We start from the raw sequence: 13,764 nt of genomic DNA, 5'->3' as shown, positions 1-13,764 counted from the left end.
CTTGGGAACCAAAGACAGAGCCATTACCAGCAACTGCAGATGCCACAGAGCTGAGGATTTTCTTAAAGTAAGCGGTATGGGTTAGTGCAGGTATCACAGTCACATCTGCCTCTGTTCAGGCTGTGTACAGACTTCCACGTGACCGTAAGGAGCCCTTGCTGCTCTTTCAACGAGGGTTAGGTGATCTTGGAAACCAACGTGGTTCTGGTGCCTCACCTGCTGTGCCTCCGGGGCTGACCCCACGCGTGCTCCTGGAGCCTGGGGTAGGGAAGTCATGAGCCAAATGTTTGCATGAGAAAGACTGCAGGAAAAGAAACAAGAGGGTCGACTGGCAGGTTTTGTGCGTGGGCTGGGTCAGCCTCCAGGGAAAGCAGCAGCGTGGTGCTGTGTCGCACCACACACTTACCAAACGCGTTTCGCAAATAGCCCGGTGACCTATAAACAGACAGTAAAATCTGTGGGGTGTGGATAGCTGACAAATGCTGAGGATTTAGGACGTGAACCCGACAGCCCTTATTGCTGCAGGTAATGCTCATTGGCGGCACCGCCAGGGGGCGCACCCCCCCCCCTCGGTGTTAAGGGCGGGCAGGCGCCGGGCTCCGCCGGCGTGGGCTTCCGTGCGTGTATGGCTGGTTTCTCTACGGTTTTTACTGCCTCTCGGATCAGAATCACGGCTGTTATCGCGTATTACCGCATCACGTGTGGCTCCGCGTGATGCCGGCGCACCGCCTAATAGTCATTTCTTGCAGGTAACGTTCCGGACAAGGATCTACCACTGTAACATTAACAGCCAAGGCGTCATCTGCCTGGACATTTTGAAAGACAACTGGAGTCCAGCGTTAACCATTTCTAAAGTCCTCCTCTCCATCTGCTCCCTCCTCACAGACTGCAACCCGGGTAAGCGCCCTGCGCCTGCTGCTGCCCTGCAGCCCCACAGCCCCGCCTGGCCCGGCACGGCACCGCGGGCAGAGCTGCGGGCAGAGCTGTGCTGCTGCTCCTGCGGGGACAGCTCCTTCTATCTAAACGCGCCCTGCCTTGGGGTGAGGGCTAAATATGCTTTGCCGCTCTGTAGAACTGCAGTAAGTCGGTAACAGCTATATGAAAGACACAGACGGTTTAGCTTTTTCCTTCCCTATTTAAAAGCAGTGACCAGCTGTGCCAAAAGGGGTCCTCTGCTTCCCCAACTGCGTCTGTTATCGACGTGAGTTAAGGGAAACATGTCTTTGTTTACAAAGTCAATTTCAGAGGTTATAACCCTATGTAAGTCCACAAAAGATGAGAAACACTAGAGCCCACGCTGCATTTAGTATAATAAAATAATTGTTCTGTAGAAATAAAACCTGAAGCCAGATTTATGTCTGTGCGTACACTTAGCAATGAGTCTGTCCCAGGTGCTTTTAGAAAAGGTAAAATATATATGTGAATTAGGGAAAGTTTTCAGGAATGCAAAATATAACTATCAGACTGTCGTCTTTTAAACTCCTTACAACTTCAGTTAGCATTTCCCACTTTATCAAGTAACAGACCTACACGTTACCGTAAATAAACACACGGGGATGAAGGTGTCGACCATGAGTTCAGTATATTTACGTTGCTGTGATGTACCCATCTTTATCCCCCTGCATTCAATTCACAGTCTTCTGAAATAAGCGGGTCTTTCTTTTCTTTCCCTTTCAGCTGACCCCCTGGTTGGAAGCATTGCCACTCAGTATATGACTAACAGAGCAGAGCATGACAGAATGGCCAGACAGTGGACCAAAAGATATGCCACATAAATGGAATTCTTGTCAAACTTACATTATTTGTCTGTGATGGAAAGAGCTGCTTATGATTTTGAAGGGGTGGGGGGGAGGGAGGGTGCTGGTAAAGAGTAGGGTATTTCTATAACAGATTTTATTCAGTCTTTTATTTCTTAAGATTTTGTTGTTGTAACTTAAGGTATCTTGCTACAGTAGACAGCTAGAACTGGGAATAGCATATTTTAAGACTGTAATTAGTTCAGCAATATTAGCTCACATATAGTACCGAGAAGAATGTAAACTTAGATTTATTTGGTTTTCAGTTTGCTTGCAATATGTAAAAGATAAAACAGCTTAATTTTGTACAGGTACATATGTTGGCATTTATGTAAAAGTCCTTTCAAGACTCTACACACTGTTTTTTGCTTTTTGTTTTGTTTTTGGTTTGGGAGGGGTTATTTTGTTCTGAGTTGGGTTGGTTCATTTGTTTTGTTTTGCTTTGTTGGTTTTTTTTTGGGTGGTTTTTTAATTTGTTTTGTTTTGTTTTTTTGTAAAAAGATGTTGGGATCGTTTTCCCCTACAGAGGGCGCATTGGTATTTAACAAATCCTTTTTAAAGACTCATCTCATGGTGTGTGATACGAAGAGAGGGATATATGGCCTCATATATGAAATGAGAAGTAGCTAATGTATTATTTTATAAGCCAATCTATCTTTGTGAGAAGAATAAAGGTTTTAATCAGGACTGATGGCAACTTGTAGTGAAATACCTTAAGCTGTTTAATTGTAAGGCGTGGAATAGGAGTCACTCAGTGGATTGGTTGTATGTTGTGGGCTACTTAAGTCTGCATTTGTTACTGTGCTAATAAAAAGATGCTTAAAAAAAGAAAAAAAAAAAAAGAAGAAGAGACTTCTGCTTAGTGTTAGTGCCTTGCTTTATCACTCTGCCAGAACAGTGTCTCCCTGTGCACCTCAAGGACTGCATTCCTTACAAAAGACGAGTGAGCTCTGCAGGTGAGTGCACCATCTGCTTCTGTTTTGGGAAGACACTTCTAGACAAGCATACAGTGAATGACAACACGTTCATTGTGTAGGTGTTACACAGGTTGCTAGAGCCCCTGGTTACTTTTTATCTCGGGTTTTCACAGCATTGTCTTCTCAGGAGCATTGCGATACTTGGAGGAGCGGGAGACCATTGGATGGGAAATGGGCAGAAGGAAAGAGGAAGAAGAGAATGTTCTCGTGGTTTTCTGGTGGAGTTGTCAATTCCACGTGAAATTGAGAAAGAACAGTGTCCTGGGAAGCCAGCTGAAGACACTGCAAAGGAGGCTTAACCTGCAGATCCTTTAACTAGCTCGAAAGATTATCTCCCAGAGAGATAGTGTTTACACTGAAGAGTGTAGCAACAGGGTATAGTTAGTTGTGGATATGGCATTTGGCCACTCCCTGCAGGTAAAGGCCGGAAGCACAGATTCATTTTCACATGGCAAGTACATCACGTTGCGACATTCTTCTGAGTGCCATGTGTGCCTCCGTTCTCACGGGTTTATTTTCGTACTTTACATGCCACGTGCATTTGTTTTATATGCTTCCCATCTATTTAAAGATCGGACCTAATTTGGTCCCAAGTAGTTTAAGTACAGGCACCTCTCCTTTGTTGGGTAGTTGTGACTACACTATGTTAGCCTCACCTGCTAAACTGTCTTCTATCAACACAGCTCGTGTCCTGGTGTGTGGGTTCCCACAGCTGTTCAGCTCAGCCTAGAAAAATCCCTGGTATATAGCTACATCACACCGGGAGCATCCCTGCTGAGGGGCTCTTCGGTCCATTCATTCCTCCCCTTTACTGTGTGAGGACGTATGTGACCTCTGTAGGTTTCTGTCTGCTCCTTGCCTTGTGCTGCCAGTACATGCCAAACTCATTCTTGCAGCTGGCAGTGGAGGGGAAGCTAATTTTGGGTGGATAGAAGTGTGACGACTGGAGAAAGGAGGTTCAGTTTGCCTATTTCTTTTAATTGTTTATCATCTTGAGGAGGGTAATATTGTATGACCCTTGTGACCCAGGACAGTCTTTGAATCAGTGCAACAAAAAAAGGACAAAATAGATTTCCTGCCCCGGCACTACTCCTTTATACCCTGCACAGATGTACTTTACTTATTAACCCAAAGTAAAGCTGCACTACAGTGAGTTTCACTTTGACTCAGTACCAGCCCCTGAGTGCGGATTGTTTGCAGAGGAGAAACTACCATTTCCATGGCTGGCCAATAAAATACTGCGCTGTTTTGAAAAGGCAGTTGGTTGGAGTGCTTAGAAAGCATCAGGGTAAGCCTATTAAATAAAACAATGGGTGGTGGTTGTTTATGCGGATGCCCAAAATGATCTGGAAATGAGTTTAACTAAATCAAAGATAACACGTTAGGCTTTACGTAACCTGTTTGGAAGCACAGTGTTAGTCACTTAAAAGGTCCCTTTTCCTCTGAAAGTAGTGCCAGGTCCTGATTGTCCACAGGGTGAGCGAGCCGACCTTGTGTGACCCAGCCCTGCAGACCACGGGTGACGTGTGTCCCAGCAGAACTGGGCAGGAACTGGCCATCTCCATTCCTTCCATCACTGCTCTTTAAGCCAATGCCGACTGGTTGCACTTGTTGGCCCACACTCCCTTGGCTCAGGGCTCAGCCTCGGTGACGGCGTGTAGTTAGCAGAGCTGTTCTGTATTTTGACTGATACGTAGCTGAATCAAGTCCTTTCCTGGTAAAAGCTTCTGCAGTGCCCAACAGGAGGAACACAGCCGATTCCTCAGTGACAAGTTGCAGCAAACAGGTGAAGCACTGCTGCTCTGAAGCCAGCCTGCTTCCCGGGCACGCCGGCAGATGGTGTGTATGAAGACTGCTGGGTGGGGAGAACCGTGAGTACACGTGTCCTGTAGGAAATGAGTGAGGAGGGAGTGAGTGCTGCTCTGCAGCATCGCTGGGGATGATGACTATCGCTGGCCGGGCTGGGGGAGGTCGTGCTGCAGTGCTTACTCAGCTGCAATGTTGCAATGGAAGCAATTGTATGTTTCTAGCAGGGCATTACAGGGGCTTGCTCATTCCTAATTGCTCTCTTATCAGACTTGGTGGCCACGACGATCCAAACTGTATTGAGCAAAGCACATAAACAGTTTCGTCTAGCCTCATTACAAAGGTAGGAATACTTGCTCAATTTTCAGTGGATTGGACTGTTGCTCTGGCATTAGTAATGCTGACAGAGTTTATTTGCCAGGATTCAGGAAGAGCGATGCTATAAGCGCACAGCCTAATTGTGATCATTAAGCACACCATTTAGCAGTTATGATATGACAGTGCAAATATTACTCGTGGTTTTGCTGACTCACAATGAAATTCTTGATATTTGTTCAAAGCAACATTAATCTCTTGGTAAATTAAGGAACTGGGTACTTCAGTTTGTTCTCTTTCCCCTGCTCCTGCCTTCAAACACAAAGAAAAGCTGTGTTAAGGTTGTTCAGAGGCCAAAAGCTGGCCTCTCTCTCTGGGAAAAGCCATTCATTGTCCCTTTATAGTCACTTTTATTTGTTTTGCTAACACGCTGACCTGGGACAGGTTTACCAATGCAGAGTGTCAAATCCAGCACGTAAAGCTGTGCTCCTGCTGCTGTACAACGCACAGCACATTAAGACCAGGGCCATTTGTACAGGGATTTCTGAGCATTTGGTTCATATTTACTCCTCTCGCCCCAATACTTCTGCAGCAACACCCTGACGTGATTCCCCTGCAGCATCCCAAACCCTGTGGCTAAGGGGCTCCCTGCTTAAGGCCAAAAGACAGCTGCTGCTGTTTCAAACATACCCTCTCTCCACATTTACAGCTTCACTACAGGTAGTTCTGCGTGCAAACAAGAGCCAAAGATCTGAAGGATTGTTTCCCTCTATGGCTGTACACAGGTACAGTCCAAGCCCCTGCAGAAGATGTAAGCCCCTGCCTCCTTCCCACCCTCTTCTCCCCTCCTCAGCCTTGCAGCAAGTAGCTGCCATCGCTAACTGCTTTTTAAGGCTTTACCACCAGTTGCTTTTTCTAGCCAAGTCCACGAGAAGGAAGAATACCTCTTAGCCGTAAGCTCACTGATTTATTGCTGAATGAGATTATTGCTTTAAGTGAAACCGCGTGAAGCAAAAGGCATAGAAAGGATTTAGGCTGCACCTGGCTATGGCAGACAGCATTAAAGGGAGCTTAGTTATCACAGTTATTCCCTTTGCTCTTCCTTCCAGGCAAGGGAAACGTTGATTTGTTCTGGGACTGGGAGAGTTTGCTCGCTAGGAAGGTGAATGGCTCAAGCAGCGTTCTCCGATCTGTCACAGTCACTTCCCACAGTCTCACTTTCTCAGCCCTTGCCCATTGCTGCGCTGCTTCTGTTTCCACTTGTCTTTGCTCCAGGAGGTCCATTTTGTTTCCCAAGACAATAACCGTTACCTACAAATAAAATGAATGGGTGAGCTTTGAGCAAAGAGCTTCCACCACTCGCAGTGCCTTTAAACAAACAGGAGACATGCAGCAACACAGTTCGGGCCTGCTCTCTAACTGGCACAAGGCAAGCTGCATATGATTTGGAAGAGTAGGGTTCAAACTTGCCTCATTTACTTGTGGCCTGGGAGCTGTTTTAGTCATAAGGTACACAAGGCTTTGCCCACAGGTTGCTTAAAGGGAAGCCATACCAAGAGAGCAGAAGTCCTGTTGTGCATTTCCTTTGCAATTGAGCTGCCCTAGGGAACTGACACGAGTGTGGCATCTGAGTCAGTCAGAGCAGCAGATGCTTTGAGAAATGAAAATGGTACATGGCAGCAGGGAAGGCCTGGACACAAGGGTTGTGCCCAGCCTGTTTGTGTCCCAGCCCCAGGCAGCAGGTGTAGACAGCCCTGGGGGCTGCCCGCTGCCTCTCCTGCAGCCGGTGCTGAAGGCAGTCCCTTAATGCTACCCTTCTTGGTTTAACTTCACCACTTTCTAAAAATGTTTTAACAGCAGCAGTTGATGGGGGAAAGTATGCCTGTATTTATAGTGCAAGGTCCTTACTTGAACTCTGGTCTCATCTCTGCACTCCATGGTGGTTTGACAAACCCAAAGCAACGAAGGCCTCTCCCCACAACTGGGCTTTTGGCCATGGCCACACCCACTGGCCCTTTCCTGCTCATTAGGCTTCCTCCGGGATGTCTCCTGTTTCTCTCCAGCTAGAGATGTTTGTCTTGTTCCCGTGAGCTCTGAGGCTCCCTTTCCTTTTTACAGCAGCCCATGCTGTTTGAGTAGGCGTCCTCCCCTTTGTAAGAAGCTGTCATTTTCCAGAACTGTTACCAACTCCATTTTGCTTACGGTCAAACTCTGCCAGCGTGAGAGAACACAATCTTCATTCAGTACAAAAATAGGCCACGCTTGAAGGAGCATGCTGAGCAGGGGCAGGAGGCTGCCACCTGTGCTTTCTGTCCCCAGCCACACAGCACAGGGCTGTGCTGCTCGGCAGGGCAAAGGCTCTGCGGGTGGAGACACATCTTGAATCAGGGTATGGCTGCAGTGACTTTAAGGCTGCTGGTGCTTTCTTAAGGACTCTTGATCTCACCTTCAGAGAGCATTTTGTATGCAACAGAAATCAGAGGAATAAAACTAGCTGATCCAGCCCGCTGTGGCACCACTATTTTTCAGTTGACTCACCCTCGTGAAACCTGGTGCCTGGGAGAATCTCCTGCTTGTCACCTCCCCTGGTCCTGCAGGGTGGCTGTGGCCAACTGCCATGCTCCTGACATCCGTACCCTGACAGCATGCAGCTCACGCCAGCCCTGTCAGCCCACAAACCTCTCTGCCTCCATTCTGAGCACTGCCAAGCTCTGGGCCTGCCTTCCTGTGACTACTGCCCGAGTTACTCTTTGGAAAGTCTCTCCCTACCATTACCCAATTAATTCTCCATGCATTTTCTTTTTTCTTTTTCTAAACAGCATAAAATAGACATTTGGAGAGCTGTAGGCTAAAGACATTTAGCAGGGAAAGCTACTGGAGAACACAAAGATACTGTAAGAAAAGCCATCATGCTAATGCCACATGCAAGTTATATTTGTTTAGCTAAGCTGGAACACTGTTGGCTGAAAACACTAGCTGCTTTCTAAGGGAAAATAGAGCAGTCATTTCACACAATTGAATTGATTCAATATGGTTGTTAAGATACATTAAAGCTGCCTTGCCAATTGACTAATGTCTGGGAGACCCACTGTCAATTACACCAGTTTGTAAGCCATCAAGTACGTGAATACAAAACAAACAAAAATAATGTCCTTCGTTACATTATCCTGTGCACTTGACTTCCCGTGTACAATACCTAAAAAAAAACAACCATAAGAACTGCACTGCTGTGGACCATATGGTTTATTACTCTTAAGTCTCCTAACTGGTGCATTCAGCTAACTGGATTTTAGCTGCAGTAGAGGAAGTAAGAAAAAAACTCAACACTTTATTTGAGCTGCACAGCATGTGAATGAGGCTTCCCCAGCATGAGAAAGCTCCCTTGGCTGGACTGCCCAAGGCTGAGGGTACGTTTGTTTTCCTTTCTACTCACGTTTTACAGTGTCCAACCTAACTCTTTGTGATGTTACTTCCTACCACTGATCCCCCAATAGGCCAAGCAGCTAGGGCACCACGCGTTTACCTCCTTTTTGTCCCTGAAGACATCAATCTCCTTTTTGAGCAGTTCCACTCTCTGGAAAGCCTCGAGGCTGGTGATGGCATACACAAGAACAAAGCCATCAGCAACAGAGAAGTAGTGCTTCGGCAGCTCCACGCCCTCCTGCAGACCCCTGGTGTCATAGAGCCGCAGCTGCTCCTTCACACCTCGGTCTGTCTCCACCGATGCCAAGTACACATCCTCCATTGTGGCACCCTCTTCTAAACCTGTTTTAAAGCAAGCAGGAAGGCTCAGCTGGCGTAGGCTCAGCACCACGATAATAAATGCTTGCAGTGTGGCAGAACTTCACCCTGCGATCTCTTTCAGCTCCTGTTTTTCCAGGGTGATTTGACCTGCATTCAACCTGAATTGTCATGCAAGGGCTGTATCCATAGATCACCATGCAGGCATTTTGCAATAGTGATGCTATGTAAATCCGAGCATCTAATATAGGAGCCTGTAAAATTAATCTATACGACATGTAAGCACAGGATGTGATCAAGATATATGGCTCTTCCCCCAGGTTTCCCAAACTCCAGCCACCCAGAGTACCAGCTCTGTGCCAAACACACTGCAAATGGGCCTGCCCAAACGTAGCCTTAGGGAAGAACAGCCAAGGAACACCAGGGAGGCAAGTACTGACATCTTGAGCCTACTCCTCTGCTTCATGCAGGGCTGGATTGTACTGTAGAAGCAGGAGCCAAAGGAGCAGTTCTGGAAATGAACATGCTTTGGTGGTACAACTAACCAACAAGTGAAACCATGCCAGAAAGGGAAGAGGATGTTTGTATGCAAGCAAACTTGCACGCTATATTTACCCAAACACACAGTGAGCTTTTTCCATCCCTTAGGGATTTAACGTGACTCAGATTTGCTGATAGGAGCAAGCTCATTTACTGCACGGTAAGAGCACACACGAAGTATCAAGCTCCCATATGTATCACCTGCTCCACAGTAACTATTGGCATACCAGCTCTCCTTCCTTCCCCTCCCCATGGTAAATATGAGGTACCTTACTCTGAACCAATTAAAACCTTATTTTCCAAGCCAGATCCTGAAAACACATGGATCTCCTTAGCTTCGTGGTCGCCTTGGATGCAGGTCCATGTGGCTGCAGGTCCCAACAAATGGCATAATGTAGCTGGGTTACTTTCAGGGGCAGTTTGAAGAATTCACATAAACCCTCTGTGAGCTGTGTTTTTGCCTGCACTGCATTCCTATACACAGGGACTGTCTGCTGGTACAGGGCTACAGTACTGAGCACTGCATTGTTCCCTTTGTCTGCCAGAAAGGGACCATATTAGTGCATTGTTTAAGAAAACACGAGGGATTATCTGGCTTGTGAAAATAAGGATTTTCTATATTCAGTGACAGTATTCAAAACACTTTGCACTGACAAACAAGCTAGAGAATTCCACCCACGCGCATCTTTCCCATGATATATGCAGCATTCCTGAGCAGGAAAGTGGCACACGCTGTTCTCTTTGCCCCTCTTTGTGCAGACTGCATAGATCAAAACTCTTATTAGGTTTACGACCAATTAATTCATTTTGCCTCCAAATATAGCCATGCTAGCATGCAAGAGCACAGCTAAGAGCAGAACAAAACAAAGGTTAATAAAAACAAAAAGGGTGAACACATTCTGTGCAGCTGGAGAATGTGTTACAAGGACATTTTTAAAGACAAAAGTAGGTCTGGATATAGCACTATTTTTTCTTGCTCTGCTTCATCTCATTGTACAGACGGGTCAAGGAAGAACCTAGCACCAGTAAATACTGCTTTGGCAAGGAGGAATGAGCCATAAGTACCTGCATTTTCTTTTTAGAAAGCCATGAATAACGCTGGGCAGGTTTTTATCACCTAAATGCTGCACTGTAATTCAGCAGCCTTTAATATATCCGCATTCTCCTGTGACAGTCTCTTCCTAATGGCATTAGAAGTAGCAGTGGAAATTACGTCTCTTAACATCCTCCTTGAAAATTAAGAGGGAAAATTAGGACCTGCAAGGCAAGTCAGCAAAACAGAGCAATAAATTTTGATGTTAAAAGGCAGGGCGGGGGACGGGACACTTCGGAAGGACCTGGAATTTGTGCACAGGGATCAGTTTCCAGAGGTGAAATTTCAGCTGCACAAGCAGGGGGAGGAAGCACTGCAAGTAGGTTACCCACCAAACACGGACAGTTTTCAGTCGTACCCGTGTCACTTTGTTCTAGGCTCTACTTCTAAAGCCCAGACGCTGCGCGCTAGCCAAATCCTGCTGACACCGCTATCTGCACTCCTGGTTAGCACATCCCATCCCATCCCAACACTCTGCTGACCTCACATGCTGGGTAAGCTGTTGTATGAGCAGCAGAACTGATGAGGGGAAGCCTGGTGCCCGGCACCATCTCCCCTGCCCTGCTGCTGACTTCACGGGCATCCCCCACTATCTTGTCCCCTCTGCCAGGGCTGAAGGCTGCCGTGGCTGTGACCTTCTGTTACATACACTTAGCTTTGTTTTCATGCATTTCTAAAAGCCAGAGCTGACTCCAGCTCTATTTATTTAAGAAACAAAGGTCTATGAATGCTTTGTTTGGTTTATGAGCCCCCACACCTTTAAGCTGTGAAAGTCTTCTAGCGAAAACCCCAGGTGCCCCAAGCTGGGACCTGTCAAGGCGAATTCACTCTGATTATGGGCTCTAACCGGAGTAACATGCAGTTTTCATCCCCAGACAGCTAGATGTCTTGAAGCAGCTGGTCATGGGCAACCTGGCCACACAGAAATGTCTGCAGTCAGAAGGCACAGATAAGGAAAACAGTGCTTTCTACAGGAGAGTTATCATCTCCTCCCCTTTAGCTGATAAGCTTCACCACAGGCTGAGGCAGCAGAGGCACTCCCAAGGCAGAATACTCCTTTCTCAGCCCTCACTGAGCAGAGGCACTGCTGAAGGAAAAGCACCTTCCCTCTTTGCAGACACACTGTGTGCCAGAGCTGTGCTGCTAACTTCCCTTTGTGCCAGGTACTACTGGTGTCAGGTGGGACCAGCTTCCTTCGCCATCCAAGGGCCGGTCTCATCCTTTTCCTGATATCCAAGCCGCCCCTCCCCTGGCACAGCTCCATGCCGTTCCCTCGGGCCCTGTCGCTGTCACACAGAGCAGAGCTCAGCGCTGCCCTCCACTCCCTGTGAGAGCTGCAGCTGCCCTCAGGCCTCCGCTCAGCTCCTCTGCGCTCACTAACAGTTTTATTTCCTTTGCAGGAGTGCTAGCTGCTGACCATGTAGAGACTTCATCCATGACAAGCCAGGGAGAGCCGAAGGAGCAGACTTTCCTAGGAAAAACCCCGCAGTGCTACTGTGCCTGCAGCACCGTTCTCAAGTGACAGCCAGGAGCGCGGGCTCAAAGCCAGGGCTCGGTATGGCAGCGTGAAACCTCGGAGGACACTAATCACTGTGAAGGCAAGCCGGCAGCAGGCTCGCTAGCACCGACAGCCTTGTGGCTCACTACTAGCCCTGGGAAGCAATGACAGAGCCACGGGGAAAGACAGCACAGCTCCTGAGAGAGGAGGGGAAGGTCTGTGCTGCCCAGCGCTAAGCCAGACAGAGCATCTGGGAGTGGCCGGGGACATGCACGCGGCATTCCCCGTTATGTCAGTGAGCATCCCGCTGTTATGCAACGACACCGCAGCCTCGCTCGGGAGAGGCCAGAAATAGCTCCTGGGCCTCAGTGCCTCCCCAAGCAGCGAAGGACGGCAGGGATAGCACAGCACCCAGGGTCACCTGGCTGGGCAGGCGAGCAGCAGTTAAGGGAAAACTCACAGTCTACGGCATTGCAGCTCTTGCTGAGAGCTATGGGGAGCCGTGCAGGACGCTGGAATCAGGTGTTGATGTGACATGAGGGGAAATCCTCCTTTGAAAAGAGGGTATTAGTGTACAACTCTGTGTCACACTTTGCAAGCAAATTCCTCCCATCCATGCATTTTGAAGGCACAGTGCCTGCCGAGCAGTCAGCTAGAAATCCTAATGTTTATCCAGCACTGAATTCACCAACCTATAGAGCAGACACTGGATGCCCTCTGTCAAGGCCCCGAGATCCCCCTCCAGGCACCATTCGCTGCTGTTCATCTGTTGGGGTGGTTCCATGCTCCTCCTGCACAGCCCTCAGAGCCCAGAGCAGGACCCAAAGCAGAGCTGCTTTCCTTCCCAGCGTTTTGATTAACCATGAGCCAAAACCAAACCAAGTTCTAAGGTGTGACAGAAGTCTAAGCAGTCTATTTTATTGTATCTGTTACCTTTCAGGCACCAACAGCATGTGAAGCACTGGCATAGGCTGCCCATGTAGCCGTGGGTGCTACCTCCCTGGAGAAGGCCAAGGCCTGGTTGGATGGGGCCCCAGGCAGCCTGAACTGGTGGGCAGCAGTCCCACAGCATGGGTTGGAACTGCATGGGCTTTAAGGTGCCTTCCAGCCTGAGCCATTCTGTGGTTCTGTGGTTGTATGATCTTTCAGGGAACAATGTATTTCTTGTTTGCATATTCCTCCTGTAAACGGGCAGCGAGCACACCATCTGCTTTTGCGTCTGTTTCTTTTTAAGCACTCCTGTAGTTTGGAACTGGGAACACCACAGAAGGGCTCTTCCAAACCACTTCTGGAAGGCTTTAGGGGCCCGGGAGTCCCGGAGAAGGCTTTAGGGGCCCTGAGAGGAGTGCAGGCCGCACTCTTGTCCTCCCTCATCTCAGCGAGCGGCCCCACACCACCATTCAGCCCAAGGGAACGAAACGAATAAAAGAAGATACAGAAAGGAAAAAGCACCTCACCGACGGTGTGCTTTCCATAGAGCAGCTGCTCCAAAATCGCCGTTTTCCCCACGGACGCCGTTCCGCAGACCACCACCCTGTATCCCTTGCCCATCGTCCGCGGGCCGTGTGAGCGCCGTCGGGACGCGGCGGTGTGACGGGGCCGGCAGCGGCGGGGACGCGCTCACTCCTGGCCTGCGCGGGCACGAGGCGGGCGGCGGCGAGCACGGCGCTGAGCGTGTGGGTCCGCGGGGCAGCTCCCAGCGGGCACGCGCATCGCCAGCGCGGGCAGACGCACGCACGGGGATGCGGCCGGCGGCTCGGGAGGTTTTTCCCCCTGGGATGATTTATTTCGCATTAGGGTTTTTCATCTTCTTCTTAGGGTTTATTTTTAAGCACTTTTGTACGGCGCAGACTGGCGGGTTCGCGGCTGTCCCAACGCCACACGCCGTGCCCGCTGCGCGTCCCCGCCCCACGCGAGAGCGCGCACCTGGGCTCAGCATCCCACGGCGCGCCACGGAGCCGCGCCGGGACACGCCCCCTGCCGCTCATTGGCTGGTGC

At 48.9% G+C, this 13,764-nt stretch overlaps 2 protein-coding genes across 3 annotated transcripts in view; one reads left to right on the top strand and one right to left on the bottom strand.

Annotated features, from left to right (window-relative positions):
* LOC136059354 (ubiquitin-conjugating enzyme E2 E1-like) overlaps positions 1-2,259 on the top strand; it is a 42,563-nt gene extending 40,304 nt beyond the window's left edge. The window contains 2 exon segments of the mRNA XM_065753491.1: positions 750-897; positions 1,678-2,259. Of these exon segments, the coding sequence (XP_065609563.1) occupies positions 750-897; positions 1,678-1,775 (246 nt within the window). The 3' untranslated portion in view covers positions 1,776-2,259.
* A 3,582-nt stretch (positions 2,260-5,841) lies between these two features.
* NKIRAS1 (NFKB inhibitor interacting Ras like 1) lies at positions 5,842-13,374 on the bottom strand. Of its 2 annotated transcripts, none has more exons than XM_065751959.1 (3): positions 13,224-13,374; positions 8,418-8,659; positions 5,842-6,205 (listed from the first exon to the last, which is right to left on the bottom strand). In XM_065751959.1, the coding sequence occupies exons 1-3, from the start codon at positions 13,315-13,317 to the stop codon at positions 5,966-5,968; spliced, it is 576 nt and encodes a 191-aa protein (XP_065608031.1). In that variant the 5' UTR covers positions 13,318-13,374; the 3' UTR covers positions 5,842-5,965. The 2 variants fall into 2 exon arrangements, with proteins under 2 accessions (XP_065608031.1, XP_065608030.1); XM_065751958.1 differs by having other exon boundaries at positions 13,219-13,287.
* Positions 13,375-13,764: the final 390 nt, after the last annotated feature.

The sequence above is a fragment of the Cyrtonyx montezumae genome, unplaced genomic scaffold, assembly GCF_038088225.1.
Source record: "Cyrtonyx montezumae isolate F1298 unplaced genomic scaffold, pur_monq_1.0 scaffold_8, whole genome shotgun sequence".
NCBI lineage: Eukaryota > Metazoa > Chordata > Aves > Galliformes > Odontophoridae > Cyrtonyx > Cyrtonyx montezumae.
Note: the sequence above shows the minus strand (reverse complement) of the source record. Positions and strands in the feature narration are given on the sequence as shown.

What these genes read in the sequence shown, in the direction of transcription:
- NKIRAS1 (XM_065751959.1), bottom strand. Translation starts at nt 13,317, where the DNA reads ATGGGCAAGGGATACAGGGTGGTGGTCTGCGGAACGGCGTCCGTGGGG. An exon ending in CTATGGAAAGCACACCGTCG is followed by an intron (nt 8,660 to 13,223) that starts GTGAGGTGCTTT and finishes GCTTTAAAACAG; the next exon opens with GTTTAGAAGAGGGTGCCACA. An exon ending in TCTTCAGGGACAAAAAGGAG is followed by an intron (nt 6,206 to 8,417) that starts GTAAACGCGTGG and finishes TTTTATTTGTAG; the next exon opens with GTAACGGTTATTGTCTTGGG.